This window comes from Vigna umbellata, chromosome 5 (assembly GCF_029865625.1).
Source record: "Vigna umbellata cultivar VRB3 chromosome 5, Vumbellata_1.0, whole genome shotgun sequence".
Lineage (NCBI taxonomy): Eukaryota > Viridiplantae > Streptophyta > Magnoliopsida > Fabales > Fabaceae > Vigna > Vigna umbellata.
This window is the reverse complement of record NC_142169.1, coordinates 5,093,052-5,113,488: the sequence shown is the minus strand read 5'-3', so window position 1 is coordinate 5,113,488 and position 20,437 is coordinate 5,093,052. Positions and strand designations below refer to the sequence as shown.

Below are 20,437 nucleotides of genomic sequence, written 5' to 3'. Positions count from 1 at the left end.
TAGCACTCTTCAACTTTCGGTACAAAAGGAGATTTTCCTACTGGTAAGCGATTATCAGCTCCCTGTAATCGATTACAACAACATCAGTCCTGTGTCAATGATGACGAACAAACAATGATCATGCACCTCACCTAAGTTGGAGAAAACCACCTAAATGGACGTGTTTTTTGAAGAAATCAATGACATAACCTCATTATTGGTGCAGGAAGCACACCCAATAACATTTAACTCACTCACCCATCTCAAAAAATGAAAAATTCAACAAAAATAGAGAATGGGGAGTAGTGTTCATCTAGCTAGGGAGTATAGTTGAAGTTTCTGTACAAATTACCCATTTTCCGTTGGTAATCAATTACAGGGGTCTTGTAATCGATTACTAGAGGAAAAAGGATAATTTGTATAGAAACTTTAACTGTACTCCCGAGCTAGATGAATACTGCTCCCCAACTCTGTTTTTCTGACCTTTCCTACTTGTTTTGTTCTTAAATTTCTCCACCAAATTCCAAATGACTTGATTCTTGTTTTGTTGGAATCTAGACTCAAAGAGCTTTCAAACAAAACAAGAATCAACTCATTTGGAGTTCGGTGGAGAAAGTTTTGAGGAAAACAACCAGCAAAAGTCAGAGGTGGTATAAATATATAAAACGTTAACTTTAAGGAATTAACTACACCTACTCAGATGTCCAAAAATTATAAATTAGTAGTCATTGGAAAGATTTTTGAGTCTACTATCTAATAAAAAAAGAATCACATCATTTGGAGGTCTGTGGAAAACGTTATGATTAAAATTGTCAACAAAGGCCAAAGTTGACAGCATGTTATCTTATACGTATATCTTTCCCTCTTATTGACAGATGTATTATTTATTGAAAATGCCTTTTAAAATATTTGCATTGTAACAACATTAGATGACATATTTCTTAATTAATAAAACGAAAAAATTTTCCTATGAGACTCCGAGAAGGAGTGTTACAACAATGGTCATGCACCTCACCTCAGTTGGAGAAAACCACCTAAATGGACATTTTTTTTGAAGAAATCAATGACCTAACTCATTATTGGTGCATGGAGCATACCTAATAACATTTAACTCACTCACCCATCTCAAAAAATGAAAAATTCAACAAAAATAGAGCATGAGGAGTATTGTTCATCCAAGTGGGGAGTACAGTTGAAGTTTGTGTACAAATGACAATTTTTTCTCTGGTAATTGATTACAAGACCCCTGTAATCGATTACCAGAGAAAAAATTGTCATTTGTACAGAAACTTCAACTGTACTCCCCACCTGGATGAACAACACTCCCCAGGGTCATTTTTCTGTCCCTGTGGGTGATTTTTTTCTATTTATGTCACTGTAATTGATTGCCAGGGGCTTTTATAGGTGTTTAAACCAAGGTAGTTCAACTGGACTCCCCATGATGGTTTTGCCTGTGTTTTTGGTGACTTTTTCCAATTTTTGAGATGGTTGAGTGAGTTTAATGGTCATGTGTATCAAATCCATTAATATTCCATGATGAGAACATATTTTGGTTCAATCCATGAATATTAACATTGAAAAAACATGTTATGAATTGGAAATGTTCAATACAATCCATTACAATAATTTTTTAAAATATTAACGTCAGCATGATTGGAAAGTGGACATTCCATAATTTTATCAAGTAGACATTCCTCTCCTCATGAGTCAATCTTCCATTCAAAACATCAACAAACTTGGTTTTGAAAGAATGTTGCACACACAACTGCATAAAAAAAATTCATGTTAGAACAATCCAAAAAGTAATTAAGAAAACAAGAAACACAAATTGGAAAAGAGGAAAGGGGAAAGGCTAAATGGAAAATGGGAAAGAGGAAGTGGAAAAGGGGAAAGGGAAAATGCGAAAGGGGAAAAGGAATAGTGGAGATATCTTGCTCTCATCACCGAAGTCATCGGAGTTTTCCATTTCCCACAACAAAATCAATATAAAGGAGAACATGTTTCTCGCTGGGTTGCTTCGCCGAAGAAGATGAAGCTAAAATAAAGAGAAACGAAAGAGAAAAAAGAAAGCTTGAAGGGAGAAAGGAGAGAGCTTGAAGAGAGATAGGAGAAGGCTTCAAGAGAGAAAGGAGTGAGCTTTAAGAGAGAAAGGAGAAAGCTTGAAGAGAGAAATGAGAGAGCTTGGAGAGAGAAAGGAGAGGGAACGATGAAAGAGGTTAGAGAGAGGATGAAAATGGAGTAAGGGAAAAGGAAAAAAGGAGAAAGGGAAATGGGAAATGGAAAATGGGAAACGAAAAATGAAAAGGGAAAAGAAAATACCTTGTTACCGGAGCTTTCCATTGCTTCACCGGAGTCTCGCCGGAGAAGATGAAGCTTCCTTCGTGAGAGAGAAAGAGAGAAAGGAGAGAAAACGCACACAAAATGAAAACCAAAATGCAACATTGGAGGAGAATGAAAACAAAAATGAGAGGGACATTTTCGGAAGCCAAATTCATTGTCAACTTTAACGAAAAAAAAAATATTTTAAATAATCGAATAGCCTTTTGACACGTAACGTTGTCAAATTTTTGTCAAAATTGCGTTGTTAGAATATCGCGATGCATTGTTATAAGAGTATGCTTCTAAAGATAGATTTCAGATTGTGTTGTACAACACAAATTCATTAATTAATGGTTATAATTATTATTATCTTTTGTTATTATACTATTTATTTATTATTATCGTTGATTCCACCAAACCAAACGACTCATCAACAAATTCCAATAAAAACAATAATTAGTTAAAACATATATTAAATAGAAAAGTAATAAAATGGATGGCAGAATGAGTGAAATCCATAGGGTGTAAACAAATCAATAAGATCCGAAATTCGAAACAAAACATTCACAACTTTAAACATTGATCTCTTTGATTGATTGAAGAAGGGCTGTGAGATTATCGTAAGAGGATCCACCTTCTTGAACAGCTTTGTCTGCTTTTTCCTTCAACTCCTGCACTCGTTTTCTGAAGAAGCCTCCTTCATCCTTCATCACCTTTCTCACAGCACTCTGAATTCTTTCCCAGTCCACCAGCTCCCTCCTCAAATCATAGGGTGACATGCTCCATTCCCAAACCCCCACACTCTCCCCAATCCCAAGCACCTCAGTCACCAACTTCTCACACAAAAACTGGTCACCAAACCTAGGCATGGTGATCATAGGCACCCCGTCACAAATCCCCTCCATCACTGAACCAGCCCCACTATGTGTTAGGAACCCTCCAATGGCAACATGCTTCAATATCAAACGTTGTGGAACCCACCCTCTCACTACCATTCCTCTCTCATTTTCCCTCATCCTTTCTTCAATCCCTTGCACCAACCCTTCTTCTCTCATCTCATCATCATTCACATTCTTTGGAAGCACCAAGAGGTAATTGTACCCAGAGGCCTCCAACCCACGTGCAATTTCCATATGTTGCTCTTTGCTCAGACGAGCCAAGCTTCCAAAACATACGTACACCACTGACCTGGCTTCCTTGGAGCTCAGCCACTTGAGGCACTCATGCTCATCAACCTAAAATTATTAGAGAAGCAAAATCATAATCTTGCAAAAGATAGATATTCATAATAAAATGGGAAATCTCTGTCGTAGTGAAAGTCTATCGATCTTATGCTTTTGTGGCTTACATGATTCTCTTGTGATGTGCGTCTTCTTTGGTAATAATCCACCATCAGAAAGAGGTTGCCAACGTGCCACACCTTAACGCCGGTGAGTTTCTCGTAGTACTCAGTGTACACACCTTCGAGCTCTGCAAAGGTATCCACAATAACCCCAATAGTGTTGTTTTCCTTGGATTGCACTAAAATACGAGCCATGGCGTGGAAGCTGGTATTCCACGGGTTGAAGTTAAGCGTGATATTGTGGGGAAGAGCACCAGGGACGACAAAAGAAAGCGAAGAGTCCGAAGGCAACACTTGGGGCTGGAAGTTGTTGATGGCCTCGGCAACGCAAAGAGCGAAGATGGGCATGGGGCAGTAAACGAGCGTGGGGATGTTGAGTGTGGAAGTGAAATTCCATGGAAAAATTATGTCTAAAATCAAAGCATGAGGAGGGTTTTGCTGCAGAAAGGTTTCTATCTGGGGTTTCATATCTTGTGTGGCTTTCCATATCTCGTGCGCGGTTCGGTTGTCTTCTACATAGGATAGATTCTCAGAAGAAAGACCAACTTCGTTAGAGGGGAGGTTGAAGGTATGAACTTTGAGGTTTTTGGGGATGAAATGAGCGTTTGAAGGAGTTGTGAGAATGGTAACATGGTGGCCACGAAAGGCTAAAACTTGACCCATATTGATCTGTGGGATCATGTGCCCTGGTCCTGGAGCCGGAAGGAGGTAGAGTTTCAGAGAACTTGAATCTGCCTCTGAAAATAAGCCTTCCATCTCTTAGATTTCTCCTTCTCAATTGTTTTGCAGACCTACTAATGCAGCATAGAAAACAGAGCATACCTTCGTTATATAAGGGACCCCTGTATTGACCACGTGTTTTGAAAATATTTTTATAATGAACATGTGTCAAAACATTTCAAATAATATTTTATTCGAAAAAGTTAGCGTGAAAGAGCCAATGAATTTACTATTTGAAAATATTTCTCTTTTCGTTTTTATTCTTCCTCCAATGTGCATTTTTGTTTTCAAGTGTTTTTTCTCCTTTCTCTCTCACAAGCATAAAGGTTTATTTACCCTTTGGTAACTTGGATGTACCATTTCCATTTTAACTTCACTAGTTGGATATTATTTCATTTTTCATGGAGTTAATTTGTTGGTGGGTTGAATGGAAAATTGATCTCGAAACTCACGACCATTATTAGAAATACACCATTCATATTGGTGGATCGTGGAGAAAAGTGATGATAAATTTATGAACACCGAAAAACAGCGTCACAAACTTGTTTAACTATCGGCAAGTGTGACCGAATCGTATCAAGTAATAAAACTTGGTAAGACCAAATATCGTTCTCCCAAAGGACTCACGGCCTAGTTAGCTATATGATTTGTTGATTATTTAAGACTTGTTAACAATTGATTGTAGGTTTAAATGCAAAAGACAGTAATTAAACATGTATGCATGAATTTGATCAATGGAAAAGAGGAATACAAACACTTTAATGAATTAGATGGATGAGTATGTTGTTGGGGTTATCAATTTCATCTTATCCACTCTCATATACTTTTAGGAATTCATCATTCTTTTCATCAATTGCTAATGCCACTCTCTAAAACACCTTGCAAGAAGGCGTATCCTTAATTACGAGTTCATACAATTCCTAGCATTCCTAGTAATTAGTTCTGAAGTGCAAGAGCTTAAAGGCAACCAATATGCTATTGGGAGAAATTCCCCGGATCTAGATTTCCCCGTATATTCCCATATCGACAAAATCAATAATCATGGCAATGAATGAGTTAAACAAAGCAAGCATTAAGCAAAGAGGAAAAACCCTAACTAAAGATGAAAGAAAGCATGTATCTTAATATAAGATGTTAAAACAAATTCCATATATGAGAGTTTCACAAGACTACATTGATTCCCCAACAACAATAGAAGGTTTAGTTCACCATATTCATGGTGAAACTAGATGAACAATAATGAAAGAATGAAAGAGATAGAAAAACCCTAGAAAGAGAAGAGGAGAGTTGTCACCATCTCCCAATCTACCCCCAAGGGGTGAATAATGTGTTTCTACTTCCTCCCAGCCAAAGATACAAACCCTAGGACGTGCAAGTCCTTAAATAGGGCATAAAAATAACATAAAACAAGTCCAAGCCCATAAAAACAAGAGAAAACCGGTCCAAGCCCACTTAGAATGGCGCTCAGCGGTAATAGCGCATGATCCATTTTGCCCCCAATTGCTGTTTTTGCCCCTCAACGGTGATTTTGGCACCCGAAAAGTGCCGCTCAGCGGTATTTTACCGCTCAGCGCCACTCGGTCACACTTTTTCTGCGTTCTGGTTGGTTTTTCAGCATTCTGGTTGACTGGTTGACTTTTTTGGTTTCTGGTTGACTTTTCAGCACTCCAATCATTCGGTATTTCAATTCTTCTTTCAAATCATTCAATTAGCCTACAAAATCAAGGGAATCTTGCACAAAATCATTAAATTCACCTTTAACTCTCTTATTCACAAAACTAAAGAAAAATATGAGTTCAAGCTAGTTTCTAAGTCTTAAAGGTTGCTTTTGGTATCAATTTTAAGCATAAAAATAACGGTTTTTCAACCATTATCATAACCCCAAACTTAAAACTTTGCTTGTCTTCAAGCAAACAAGATGTAACTCAATCTTCCATCAATCCATATAATGGTATTCCAACTCACCTGACATGTTCATTGGTGCACTAAACACCAACCATGACTAATAAACTCACTCAGCCATCTAAAATAAGAAACATGAAACAATAACTTGAAAGTAAACTCATTTAAGAAGCTTAGAAAAACATTGTTTTTGCACCCATGACCATTAAACTCACTCACACATCTAAAATAAGAAACATGAAACAATAACTTGAAAGTAAACTCATTTAGGAAGCTTAGAAAAACAATGTTTTTGGTAAATTAACTGGATCTAGTACCATGGTCTAAAAATTAAGAGTTAGTAATCATTTGAAAACTCTTTGAGTCTAGATTCCAACAAAACAAGAATCAACTCATTTGGAGTAGGGTAGAGAAAGTTAAAAGCAAAACAACCATCAAAGCTCAGAAAAACAGAGTTAAGGAGTGTTTGTTGTTCATCCACCTGGAGAATATAGTTGAAGTTTCTTTTTAGATGGCCCCCAGGCCTCTGCTAATCTATTACAAGACCCATGTAATCGATTTCTAAGGCAAAAAATATTCAGAAATGCTTATAGAGCTCATCGAACTTACATGAAAGCACCTAAATGACTAATGTGTTGATTGATGCACTAAACACCAACCATGACCATTAAACTTACTCACTCATCTAAAATAAGAAACATAAAACAATAAATTGAAAATAAAATCATTTAGGGAACTTAGAAAAACAATGTTTTTGAACCAATGACCGTTAAACTCACTCACTCATCTAAAATAAGAAACATGAAACAATAACTTCAAAGTAAACTCATTTAGGAAGCTTTGAAAAACCTTGTTGTTAGAAATGAAGAGCCTTGTTTCTCAACACCAAGAAGGGGAGGAATTGGTGATCAATAAAAACAAATGCATTTTAAATCTTTTTGCAAACTTAGAATGATCTTTAACCTTTCTTGTAATCTAAGTAATATGTGTATGCAATGAAAGTAAAAGAGATAAGAAAAGAAGAACAAACACAAGGTTTTTATCCTTGTTCAGCCTCAATGCCTACATCTAGTTTCCTTCCAATCAACCTGAGATTGAAGGATCTTTCACTATAATGATTTGAGTTTTACACCAAAGGCTTTACAGAGATTCTCTCAAATGTAAACATCTCTCTCACTCAACAATCAACTATAGAAAGAAAACACCTGAGCAAAGAACCACACGTCCTTGCTGTAGAAGCCTTTGAGACAACCTCTCAAAGTCCAAGAACTCCTCGTTCTTCTTCCTATCATGCACGAACAGAGAAGCATAATCCAAGATTGCAAAAAACAAGTTTTTGATCAACGTAGAAACACCTCAGTAGGGCAGATAAAGATCAGTCTATTCGTCCACAATGTTTCTCTCAAAAGTCCTTCAAGTTTCTTCCAATTCTTCAAATCTTGATTCTTGAAGCGTCTCAAAAACCTATAATACTTTTCTCAAATCAAAGATATCAGATATGACAGTTTACAAATGATCAAAAGTTCTTACAGAGTTGCATGTAATGCGTCAATTTATAGTTTCATCATGACAGACGCAAAACAATCGATTACGTTAGTAATGTAATCGGTTACTTTAAAATCATAGGTAACAAAATTTCAACTAACACGATTCTATTTGAATGAACAATTAATATAATCGATTTTGAATAAATGCTAGTCAAACATATTTAAAAATATGACCGTTGTCGCAACCGGGATCGCGACGGGACGGCGAGCCGAAAAACAAACGGGTTTGAGAAAAAGGTTTTGGGAGTCGCCACCATAATTTATATGGAAAAACTATGGAAAACCAAACAATAAGACATGGTCTGCGAAAAGTAGATTTTTAGGTTCGGGAATCGGTTACGCGTAAGGAAGGTGTTAGCACCCTATCGCGCCTGCCCAAAGGTAGTACCTTTAATTAAATGTAAAAAGGTTGACGTGGTTTTTTTTTAATTAAATGTAAAAAGGTTGACGTGGTTTTTTTTTTGAATGTTTAATTTTCCCTAAAAAAATAATATAAAGAAACTATTAAGAGACAAAAAATATTTTTTGTTTTATGAACCCGACAAGAATTGACCTTGGTCCTACGTACATCCATTTATAATGGACAATCAGGGATAACGTAGTTCTTTATCTAGAAAAAGGTTTGTGAGTTTGTTTGAAAATTATTATTGATTGATTTGGATTTTTGAAGAGTGAACCCGAAAAAAGATTTGGTTTAACAAGATTGATATTTTTTTATTTTAAAGATTTTGTATTTTTTATTTTTAAGAACGGTGGGAAAGAGGAAAGAAACCGACCATAGGTCGACGCGTACTTATACTTCAAAAATAATGATTTTTAAAAGAACGTCATTTGTGTAATAAAAAATAAAACCTTTAGAAAAAAACCTTCAAATTGCAACAAAAAGAAAAAAAAGAAAAAAAAAAGGGTATGTAGATGACGTACCTTTTCAGCTTTCAATACTCTCTAATTCTTCTTTGGTAATTTCTATTGGCAGAGTTCCTCTAGCGTGATAATTTACTTTTCTCTATACTCTCTCATACCTTTTCTATCTCCATTATTTCATAGTGTCTCTCTCTATTTTTTTCTTCTCCTTTTTTCCGTCCCCCCCTTCTGCTTCTATGGCAGAGTGTGTATTTATATACACACATCGTAATATTATGGAAATTTTGCCTTAATTGTGAATTAATTGACAATAAAACAAAATAGGGAAAAAAATTGCTTTAATTGTGAATTAAATGCACAATAAAACAAATTAAATAATATTCAAAACATTGACTATCATTATGGTCAGAAAATCATATTTTCCTCTTTAAAAGCAACTGATGCAACAAATTATATTAATATACTATTTTAATTATTGTTCATAATTATTAGCATAATATTAATTCAAATTATTACCATATTAAACTAACATTTCAAAAATATTGTATTAAAGTCAATATTTTATCCCTTTTTACCCACCATTAATTATTATTATCTTATTTTTTACTATTTTTAAATATTTACTTACCCGGACGAAATTGGGTGTTGACAACCGTTATAAACTACAAAAAAGAAGGGCATTACCAAAGGCTATAATCCTTCGGTAACAGCCAGAAGCCGTCGGTTATTACTATTTACCGACGGCTTAGCGACGGCCATGAGAGCGTCAGTCAATCTCTTGTCGCTAACATTTACCGATGGGCTGTGGCCCTCTTATCAAACCAAACAAACCTATATAAATTGTTCACAATACAAACAAACCTGCATAACATTTTCCAACCATAAAACCTATATAAATTGTTCATAGCACAAACAAACCTGCATAACATTTTCCAACCACATACAGACCTGCATAATGTGCATCTCAATCATGCAATCATTGATCAGAAAAACAATATAACATCTGAATCATCCAATCATCCATAGAACATGTATTTATAAATGAAATATAAAGCAATCTAACATAATGTTCTAACATCCAAATCATCCAATTTATCTAACGTCCAAATGATCTAACATCATGTTCTAATATCCAAATGTTTCTATAACAACTATGTTCAATAACAAAATAAAACTAATAATCTACATAGTTATCATCAGAATGATCTTTATAATCCTTCTCCTTTGTAGATGGTTAGACTGGTGTGGGTTGGAATGATGTCAATTGGACTGATGAGGGTTGGAATGATGTCGGCTGCTAAGGGACAACGAGTGACGGGGAGAGTTGTGGCTGGTCGGAGGGATAATGAACTGATCCTGTGAAGTTTCAAGCAACACTCTCATGACCAGGGCCTTAAAATTTATAAACTCTGCTCTCAAATCAGTGATTTCCTGGTCACGTTGCTCCAGTGCCTGCGTAAGGCGGACAACGGCCTCCTCAGTAGTAGTGGTGGAAGAAGAAGGGCATTGCTTCATAGTACCTCCTCTCGATGCTGTATAGTTTGCAGCAAGTTGTCATGCACCGTACACTCGTCCCTTTTTCTTTCCACCAACGATGTCGTCCCGGCACTATGTCCTACGGATGTCATCTTCTGCATTACTCGCATCACCCGGTGTAGGAGCTTACCCATGTTCAAATCTAACCTGTGAAAGTCTTGTAGAAAATTCTTCTTGTTCAAACATTAAAAGCAATGTTAGGGAATGATAGAATAACATAAATGAAAAATTACTAATAGTAACAATGTTATTTGCTTATATGAGTCTTCCGAGATCTTTCATCAACAAATTCATTAGTGCCCTTCCGAACATGAGTCTGTGCAAAGACCTCACCAACATGGATCGCCCATCCCAGAGCTTGTGCCTGTAACATATGAAATAGAAAATACATAAGTTATATATGAAAGAAACAGAAAAGTAATGAAAGTTTACCATACGAATGACATGCTCATGAATCGTGATCGACCCACCAATATGCAGGGTGCCACCCTTTTCAGAAGCTCTATTCCTCTGGGCTTTGGCACACTTATTGCGAAACTTTACTGAATTCCAATGATCCAGTAAAGAGTTCCAGATATGCCCACCCAACCAGTAAGAGCACTCTCTTGCATTGCGGACATCCCTAAACATCTCTAATAGCCGATGAGATGCTTTCATGTGGAAATTTCTTTGTATTTGTGTTTCATGTTCAGGTTTCCACTGTACCTTCATCTGTAACATTAAACAAAACAAACATTGATTAATGAACATACTAAAATAAGAATGACAATTAGTTTAATGGATTGTTCACCTGAAAACGCTGCCAAAATGGCTTTTTTTTCGTCATCAGGTATTGCTCCCCAAGTAGGCCATGGACTTAAAAACTGTTGCTTAATTGATCGTGTGATGGCCTGGGAAGCAACCCTATGTGAAATAAACCTGCATAATAGAAGTCATTTGAATTAAGGCAATCTTTAAACATCAAAATGGTTAAAAAAGGAATTAAAATCTTACCCTTTACTATACGGCTCAATCCATGATCGATCATGGAGGGGCGGGTCAACACCTTCACCATCACCAGCTGAATCTGGATTAGCAGATGGTGTGACAATCTCAGAAGGCGGTATACAAGATGAGGAAGGTATAAAAGTAGGGTCAGGGGGAAGAGTGGGGGTAATAAGCACAGGGGGAGGAGTGAGGGTTATAATCATAGCAGGAGGAAGAGGGTCTGCTGCAGGGGTAGGAAGAGGGTCTACTGCAGGGGTAGGAGAAGGGTGTACAGCGGGGTAGGAGGAGGCCCCACAGATGATGGACTGGGGGCAGCAGTGGTAGGTAGTGTAGCAGGCATCCTAAGTACATACTTTGGTGCTTGTCGTTGTCTCCTTTTAGGCTTTGCTACCCCCTTTCCTTTATCAGGACGTTCTGAACCTTGTCCTGTTATTACTGCATTGAAATGGTTAGAAATAAAGTGAAACAATAGAAATAATAAGGAAGGATAAATACAAATTAAAGTGAATGTAAAATAATTGCATACAACTTTTAAGATGGTATTTTTCATAACTCTATTGAAATCATAGTTCAATTTGCTACAATAGATGTCCAACATTCAATAATCGTCATCATGATCTTCATCTTCATCTTCATCTTCTTCTTCATCACCATCAAGGTCGTGCAATGCGGTTATACGTTTAACTTCAATAATTTCTTGTGGTTGTGACATTTGGTCAAGTTGGTAGGCAACATCTTCCTCAACCTCATTTGAGTCAATGCAACCTCTAGGCTTGGTTTGTATTGCTACAGCCCAACCACGCTTGTCAATATTGCAGAATGGTGGATATGGCACATAATAAACCTGTCTGACATTAGTTGCTAGAATGAAAGGATCAAACGGTCCATATCTTAATCTCAGGTGGAGTTCGACAATGTTAAACCTAGGATCCACTCGAGTACCAGCTCTAGAAGGATCAAACCATTCACAATAAAAAAGTACTACTCTATTTGGAGAAGTAGTGTTGTTGTACTCTAGCTCATATATTTTATGAATGATGCCATAGAAATCATCATAACAACCCTCTGTTAGGCCCTTGACGTACACACCACAATTTTTTGTTTTCTTCCCTTTAGACCATTCATGTGTATGGAATTTGTAACCATTGGTGAAGTAAGTGTGCCATTCTTTCACACATCTCATTGGCGAATTGGAGAGATGTCTTAACTCTTGAACCGTGGGAGTTAATTCCTAATTAAAAACTTACAAAGATACCAAAAAATATTTAAAAGCAAGAGTCAAATTAACCTTGCTCAAAACATAGGAAAAAGTATGGACCTGATTTCTGAACCATTGGGGAAACTCTAAGTGTATTCTAGCAGAAGCATTTCCTTCTGTGACTTGCTCAGCCACAATAAATGAGCTGATACAAATGAAATGAATTAGTGTATAAAAATTTAACCATTTAAAAGGTAAGAGTTGGATAATGACATACTCAAGGTACGACTTAACTTCACTGCAATTGATTAAGACATGGACATGAGCAGCGTTGAATTCAACATCAATTAACCAATGAGTGAATTCTTTCCTTGCATGACGACTTAATTGTCGAAAAATTGATAATGCACCTTGACGTGGTTCAACTTGCCATTGCATTTCATTTCTGACATTAATGGGGGACAACATGAAGTCTTTGAAATAATGTGAACAAAAATGCGTTGTCTTTGTGAGCTGCACAAATTGAGCCTTCTACTCTAACTTTATTTTTAACTGAATGTTTAGATTCTCCCATAAACCTTTCAAAGGGATACATCCACCTGTACTGCACAGGTCCCCCAAGCCAAGCTTCATATGCAAGATGAATTGAAAGATGCTCCATTGAATCAAAGAATGCAGGAGGGAATATTCTTTCTAATTTGTAGAGAATAATTGAGATATTTTTTCCATCTTTCTAAGGGAATTTTCCTTTAGTGTCGTACAACACAAATCTTTAAGAAGTTACTGATTTCTATGAGTGGATTTAACATGTGCATTGGCAAACAACTGAACACAAGAGGGATGAAAGTCTCCATGAATACATGACAATCATGACTCTTCAACCATTGAATAGTACTGTTCTGAACATTGGCACATCTGGATAAGTTAGAAGAATATCCATCTGGCATTCTAAGCTCATTGATCCATCCACACATTATTCTTGCCTCGTCTTTTGACATGGTGTAATTTGCTTTTGGTTTAAAGAATCGACAGTTACCTTGCGCCTTCAACTCTAAGTCTTTTCGTCTACAATACAAAGGTTAATCATTTCTTGCTTTATCATTATCTTTTGTCTTACCGATAACATTCATAACTGTGTTGAAGACATTGTCAAAGAAATTTTTTTCTATGTGCATGACATCGAGGTTATGTCTTAGCAAGTTATCTTTTCAACAGGGAAGATCCCAAAATATGCTTGTTTTAGTACAATTATGCCATTCTCCAAACCCTTCAATCCTATTCTGACCACATTCGGTGACTTTTGGGAAGTCTTTCACTCTTCTCCAAATGTGTGATCCAATCAACTTTAGCGGGGGCATATCCGTTTCAACTTGCCTTTTGCGAAATGCCTTTTTGTTTCTTCTAAAGGGGTGATCAATGGGCAAGAATCGTCGATGACAATCAAACCAACTACTTTTCCGACCATAACTCAATTGGAATGACTTTGTATGTTCCATGCAATGTGGACAAGCTAATCGACCATGCGTGCTCCAACCAGATAACATGCCATACGCTGGAAAGTAATTAATAGTCCACATCAAAGCTGCCCTCATAAGGAAATTTTGCTTCCTTGAAAAATTTTAGTTTATTAATTTATTGTAGGCTTAATACCTCTTTTGGTCCCTCGAAAGAGAGTGAATGTTCAAATTCGTTCTACCTTTTTTAAAAAGTTAAAAAGGGTCCCAACTTGTGAAAAAACTGTTCAAGTTAATCCTTTTTGGTTACGGCGTCAAATTTTTAACGGTGCAGTTACCACCTAGACAAAACATAATGATGTGTCTAGTTTATGTCATTGCATGGCAGTGTGATGTTAAATGATGTGTATAATTTAAATTTTAAAAAAAATATTTTGACAGAGGTAGGGCTGCTTTGCTCTACGTTGAAGAAGATGCAGATGTTGATGGCGTGATGAAGAATGGCGATGAAGGGTTTGCTTGTAGGTTCAAAGAGTTTGATGTGCTGATGGCGAATCTTGGTTGGGGATTTTCACGAGAGGGTTGGACGATTTTTATTCGCGATGAACTCACAATTAGGGCATAACCAAATCTTACCCTACATTTTCATCCATGCCAATACAATATTTATTTTCATAGCATATGAAAATTCAATCCATACAAAAATCAGTCTTACCTTGGCATCCTCTCAGTTACGTCCAAAAATTATACGTCCAAAAAGGGATAAAATTTTGCTTCCTTGAAAAATCTTTGGCAGAGACGAAGCAAACACTCTCTTTTCCACCCCTTGAAGGAAGATCTTGGATGCTCAGGCTACCTTCTTCTCTTTCTAGGGTTCTATCTTTCATTCTTTCATTATTGTTCATCTAGTTTCACCATGAATATGATGAACTAAACCTTGTATTGTTGTTGGGGAATCAATGTAGTCTTGTGAAACTCTCATATATGGAATTTGATTTAATGTCTTATATTAAGATATATGCTTTCTTTCATCTTTAGCTAGGGTTTTTCCTCTTTGCTTATTGCTTGCTTTGTTTAACTCATTCATTGCCATGATTATTGATTTTGTCGATACGGGAACGTACGGGGAAGTCTAGATCCGGGGAATTTCTCCCAATAGCATATTGGTTGCCTTTAAGCTCCTGAACTTTAAGAACTAATTACTAGGAATGCTAGGAATTGTATGAACTCGTAATTAGGGATAGGCCTTCTTGCAAGGTAATTTAGAGAGTAGCATTAGCATTGATGATAAGAATGATGAATTCCTGAAAATATATGAGAGTGGATAAGATAAAATTGATAACCCCAACAACATACTCATCCATATAATTCATTGAAGTGTTTGTTTTGTTCTTTACCATTGATCAAATTCATGCATACATGTTTAGTTATTGTCTTTTGCATTAAAACCTATAATCAATTTGTTCTTAAGTCTTAAATAATCAACAAATCACATAGCTAAACTAGGCCGTGAGTCCTTTGGGAAAACGATACTTGGTCTTACCTTGTTTTATTACTTGATACGATTCGGTCACACTTGCCGATTGTTAAACAAGTTTGTGGCGCCGTTTTTCGGTGTTCATAAATTTGTCATCAGTCATACACATCTCAGGTGGTAGATTGTATGGGATAACTATTACCGGCCAACATAAATATGGTGATGTAGACGCCTGAATGTACGGTGTAAACCCATCAGAGCATAGACCAAGTCTGACGTTACGCGGTTCACTAGCAAAGGATGGATGTTTACGATTGAAGTGCTTCCAAGCTTCACCATGAGAAGGATGACGCAAAAATCTTTCAGTTTTGTTACCATCATGCCATGTCATGTGTTCTGATGTTTGTATTGAAGTAAACATTCTTTGTAATCTTGGAATTATAGGCAAGTAGAACATAGAGTTTAAGGGAATTGGTTCTTTTTGCCTCCTTCCATCATGCATCGTATGATATCGAGGTGAGCCACAAAACTTGCATTCAACCAACAATGTATCATTTTTGCCACTGTCATTGCCATAGAATAACATACATTCATTAACACAACAATCAATCCTTTTGGCTTCCAATCCCAACTTTGACACACATCTTTTGGCTTGATAATAATTCTTCGACATAGAATTGTTTGGTGGTGTCAAATCTAACATCAATTTTGTATAGAAGTCCATTGCTTGATTGGGAATGTTCCAATTAGATTTACCAATCATGAGTCTAATGAACACTGACAATTTTGACTTAGATGAACCTTCAAATATAGGTAGATTTGCCTATGTCAGTAAATTGTAAAACCTCTGAGTGGTTTCATTTGGAGACTCTTCATCATGATTATCGTTTTCTTCTTGTTCAGCATGTCGATGAAGAGCATTGTCGACCATCTCTTGCATATAGGCAAATTGATCTATCTCAGATGTGTGTACAATAATATTTGAACCTGATGCAAGCCGTTTTTCAGCTGTAGTGGAGGTTGAAGGAATTTCTTCACCATGAAATGTCCAAACCGTGTAATTACCCATGAACCCTCTTTGGTATAGGTGAACTTTGACGACTTCATCTTTCAAAATCCTTGTACATTTGCACTTGATGCAAGGGCATCAAATCCCTCCATCAAGAGCATAATATTGATATTGTTGAGTCGTCTCGACAAACTCTTCAACTCCGATGACAAAAGCTTCATTCAAACCTCTCCTTCCGCTATAACAACGGCCGTACATCCACCCACGGTGGTTGGGAAAATGACCATGTTCTGTGACAAGCCAAACAAAGAAAAACTTAGACAAAACAACAACACTCCGTGTGACATAAGTAATAGACCTATTACTACTTAAGTAGAACATGGAAAGCAATTTGAACACTACTGTCATAAGCATACATTAAGTATATGCAAAGAGAAGTCCTCAATATTGAAATGCCTTAGACATCCTAAGGGGCTGTGTATTAAAGTTAGGGGAGACAACTTATTACTACTGAAGTTCTCTAGTATAGAGTACTTTCAAATATTTTGTAGGTTCTAAGTGTTTATAGTATTTTTACCCTTCTCATTGCATTGAGAATGTGTGTAGTACCATAGGATTTTAAATGACTACTTAACTTAATCAAGTTGTAGCCTAATAAATGAAATACAATATACATGAACATACAATATATACATCAACATAAGTTAGGCAATCAAATATCTATAAAACATCCTAAGACATCCTAAAACACTTGATCTAACTGCAGAGAATCAACTAGAAGAATGTAAACACCTAAGACACAAGCAAAGATATCAATCACGGTGAAAAGATTGATCAAAAAAATAATAACAACACCTTGTTTCAGGATTTATTAGGAACTCAACTATGCTTTTTCCACTTTAACATTCAATACATGTTGCTACTACTAGGAACATGTTTAATATCATTAAACAAACTTGCACATTGCTTAAGAAACAAAAAACTTCCACTGAAACAGATTTATGAGATTGCACCAAATTTATTCCATTTTGTGCAGAATTTTTGAAACAAAATCATGTTTTAACTGATGTAGCACATATAATCAAGGCTAGACATTGTCTCATTGCGTTATACACATCTAAAATCACAACACAAAGTTGTTCCAAACTGCACTTTCGAACTTATGCTACTTCCATACAATTTTAATTACCAAACCACTCATTTGAGGTCACTTTTCAAGTGCAAAGTTGAAAGTTCAAATCTATTTTTCAAAATTGAACATTCTAATTGATTTGGATTGTACCATAGGCTAGGTTCTATGATTTAAATGGAAAACAAAGTGAATAAGAAGCTATATCAGTGATTAAAAAGCAATTAGAACTTGTACAATCCAGATTAAAGCCCTTCAAAACCAAAAATCAAAATTTGAAGTTCTTTGAGGGGTGGAAACTCATATAGCTCTTAATCCAAGTGTCTCCATAGCAAGGAAAAATAGCCTTATAAAAACAGTTTTATGCAGTCAGGATTTAAGTGAAAATTGGCAACTCCTATAGCCAAATTTTGAGAGACCAGCTCCATATCAAAGTAAATGAGAGATTGAGTGTTTTGAACCTAAAAGAAACTTGCTAGAGGAGAGCCAACACCCTAAAACCTTAGAGCATGCACAATTTTTTGGATTGATACCTCAGTTAGCTTCCTATACACATTAGGGAGAAACTAAGATTTTTCTTAGTCTTTATGCAACTAAGAGACTGCTAACAAGTTGGTGTATTGGCACATTGGAAATTTTGTAGCCAATTCTGGTTAGTTATCATTTTTTTGATTTCCAGTTTGTGCATGCTATTAAGCCATATTTTCTTTAACTGTTTTTGGTTATTGTTTTCGTATGAATTACCATTCTGTGTATGGGGATTATTCTTCATTCTACATTTCTCAACTATATATGCATCATGAATCATATTATGAGCAACTATCATAGTTTTCCAGCCACCTAGTGTAGCCCTTTCCTTCATATATTCAATAGCCTTGTCAAAAATAGTAAATACAGTCACACATGGTTTGAATTATGTTTTAATTGTGTTTTCACCAGGTTGAACATGAGAATTCAGGAGATGATGAAGCCTAGAAAGTTGGCCAAGTAAAGCTAGTCAGCTGTAAAATTCTATTTTAGAAGACAAACATCACTAATCCTAGGTTGTAGCAAGTGTCTAAAGCATCAAGTGACACTTGATCAAAAGGATTCACCATGTTAAATGAGAAAGGAAGGAGCATTGGGGGGGGGGGGCATGGTCCTGGCAGGAGTAGAATGAAGGAGAAAGAAATAAAAGGAAAAGTTGAGAAGAACTGTACAATACATATTCTTAGGTTACTTTAGTTACTTTCTGTAGTGTTAGTTTTTTAGTAGGTAGGTATAATCGTTCTAAACTTGTTAGGACAATTTCAATACATACTTTATAGGACGATTTAAAGGTCTATATGAAGATCTTAACCTCTTTCTTAGTAGAGGTTAGAGGCAATATCAGTCTATTCTTGTGATGTCAAACAATATTATTCTTATCATAGAAAAAAGAAAAAAAAGTAGGTAAGTAGACTTTCGACAGATCATTCAGCAACAAACTAAAATAAATCATCTACATAAGTTTACATGCTCAATTTGCACAATTTAATTCCCAATAAAGCTATAATAGGCAAAACAGACAATTCATACATGCTCAAATTGCTCAAACTGTGAAATTTATAAAACAAATTCAATACTCACCTTTTTAGTAGACTTTTCTAGGTGGGTTGTAGGTTTGATAACAAATTTCTCCAAGGAAATAAAATTGCAAGATGTTTAGCCATGGTCTAAATGCCAAACAGAAGAAATGGAAAAATTGGACTCAAAGAAAGACCTAAAAATTGGTGGTTTGAGATTCAAAATTACACAATAGCAGCTCTAGATCAAAACTAACTACTTTAGCAACTTTGTTTGATGAATTGAAACATGATAAAACTCAAATTTAACTCAAAACCAAACTGCTACTCACAATCACCTTTCTACTTCCCAAAATTGACTCAAAATTGGTGGTTTTGGAAGTGATTTTGTGCCTAAGCCATTCTGACACTTTGGTAATCATTTCAACAATTTTAATTCATCAAAATACACTTGTTTGAACTCTAATTGGGCACAAAACAAATCAACAATTCAGATTCAATTTCGAAGTTCCAAAACTGGCTTAAATATGATGGTTTGACATATTAAATTGCATATAGGTGATTCTAACTTTATATGAACGGTTCTAATAGCTTTAATACATCAATTTGGACTTGTTTAAACTTTCAAACATCACATAATCATAGCAGAACGAAAAATGAAAAGTAATCACCCTTTTAGTACACTTTTTTAGGTTCTGCGTACTCAAACTTTGAGTTTTAGGTAGTTGTTTGCTTTTTAGTAGTTTCCTAGCTTCATTTGACTATTTTAGACTTGTTAGGATAGTAACATTAGTTATTGTTAGTCTACTTTAGGTGAATTGCCACTTTCTCAGCCTTTTAGTAGACTTTTTTAGGTTTCAAGTACCCAAATTGTGAGATTTAACTACTTGATATAATTTGACATGTTTCTTAACTTCATTTAACAACTTTAAACTTGTTAGGATTAGTAGAACACACAGTCTTATGCTAATTTAGGTGAGTTCCCAATTTCTCACCTATTTAGTAAACTTTTGTTGGTTTTAAGTAGTCCAATTTTGAGTTTTAGGTAAACTACCAATTTCACGTGTTTCTTACCTTCATTTAACTAGTTTAAACTTGTTAGAATATGCAGATTACACATTCTTAGGTTACTTTAGATGAATTTCGAATTTATCACCTATTTAGTACATTTGTTTATGTTTTTAAGTGCAAAATTTAGAGATTTGAGTAGTGATTTAGAAGTTGTCTTAGGAATCAAAACTTCACTCAATTCTTTGTCATTTCTAGTCCATTAGAACTGGTATGGATAGTTTTAGGTCTCTAAAACAGAATGCACATTTTCATTATTATCTATTCACCCTATTCTAGTGTAACTTTAGGTGCTCAATAGTCAAATTTGATTTCATCTTATTTTCGATTTATGACTTCATTTTTATCTTTTTTTTATTTTT

General features: G+C 35.6%; 1 protein-coding gene across 1 annotated transcript; it reads right to left on the bottom strand.

Moving 5' to 3' along the window:
* Positions 1 to 2,742: 2,742 nt before the first annotated feature.
* On the bottom strand, positions 2,743 to 4,456 carry LOC124836669 (UDP-glucosyl transferase 73CC6-like). The gene is made up of 2 exons (XM_047311847.2): positions 3,647 to 4,456; positions 2,743 to 3,533 (listed from the first exon to the last, which is right to left on the bottom strand). The coding sequence occupies exons 1-2, from the start codon at positions 4,394 to 4,396 to the stop codon at positions 2,871 to 2,873; spliced, it is 1,413 nt and encodes a 470-aa protein (XP_047167803.1). The 5' UTR covers positions 4,397 to 4,456; the 3' UTR covers positions 2,743 to 2,870.
* Between the last annotated feature and the right edge of the window lie 15,981 nt (positions 4,457 to 20,437).

Coding starts and splice junctions, on each gene's coding strand:
- LOC124836669 (XM_047311847.2), bottom strand. CDS start 4,396: ATGGAAGGCTTATTTTCAGAGGCAGATTCAAGTTCTCTGAAACTCTAC. Junction 3,534..3,646: donor GCACATCACAAGAGAATCAT/GTAAGCCACAAA, acceptor TAATAATTTTAG/GTTGATGAGCATGAGTGCCT.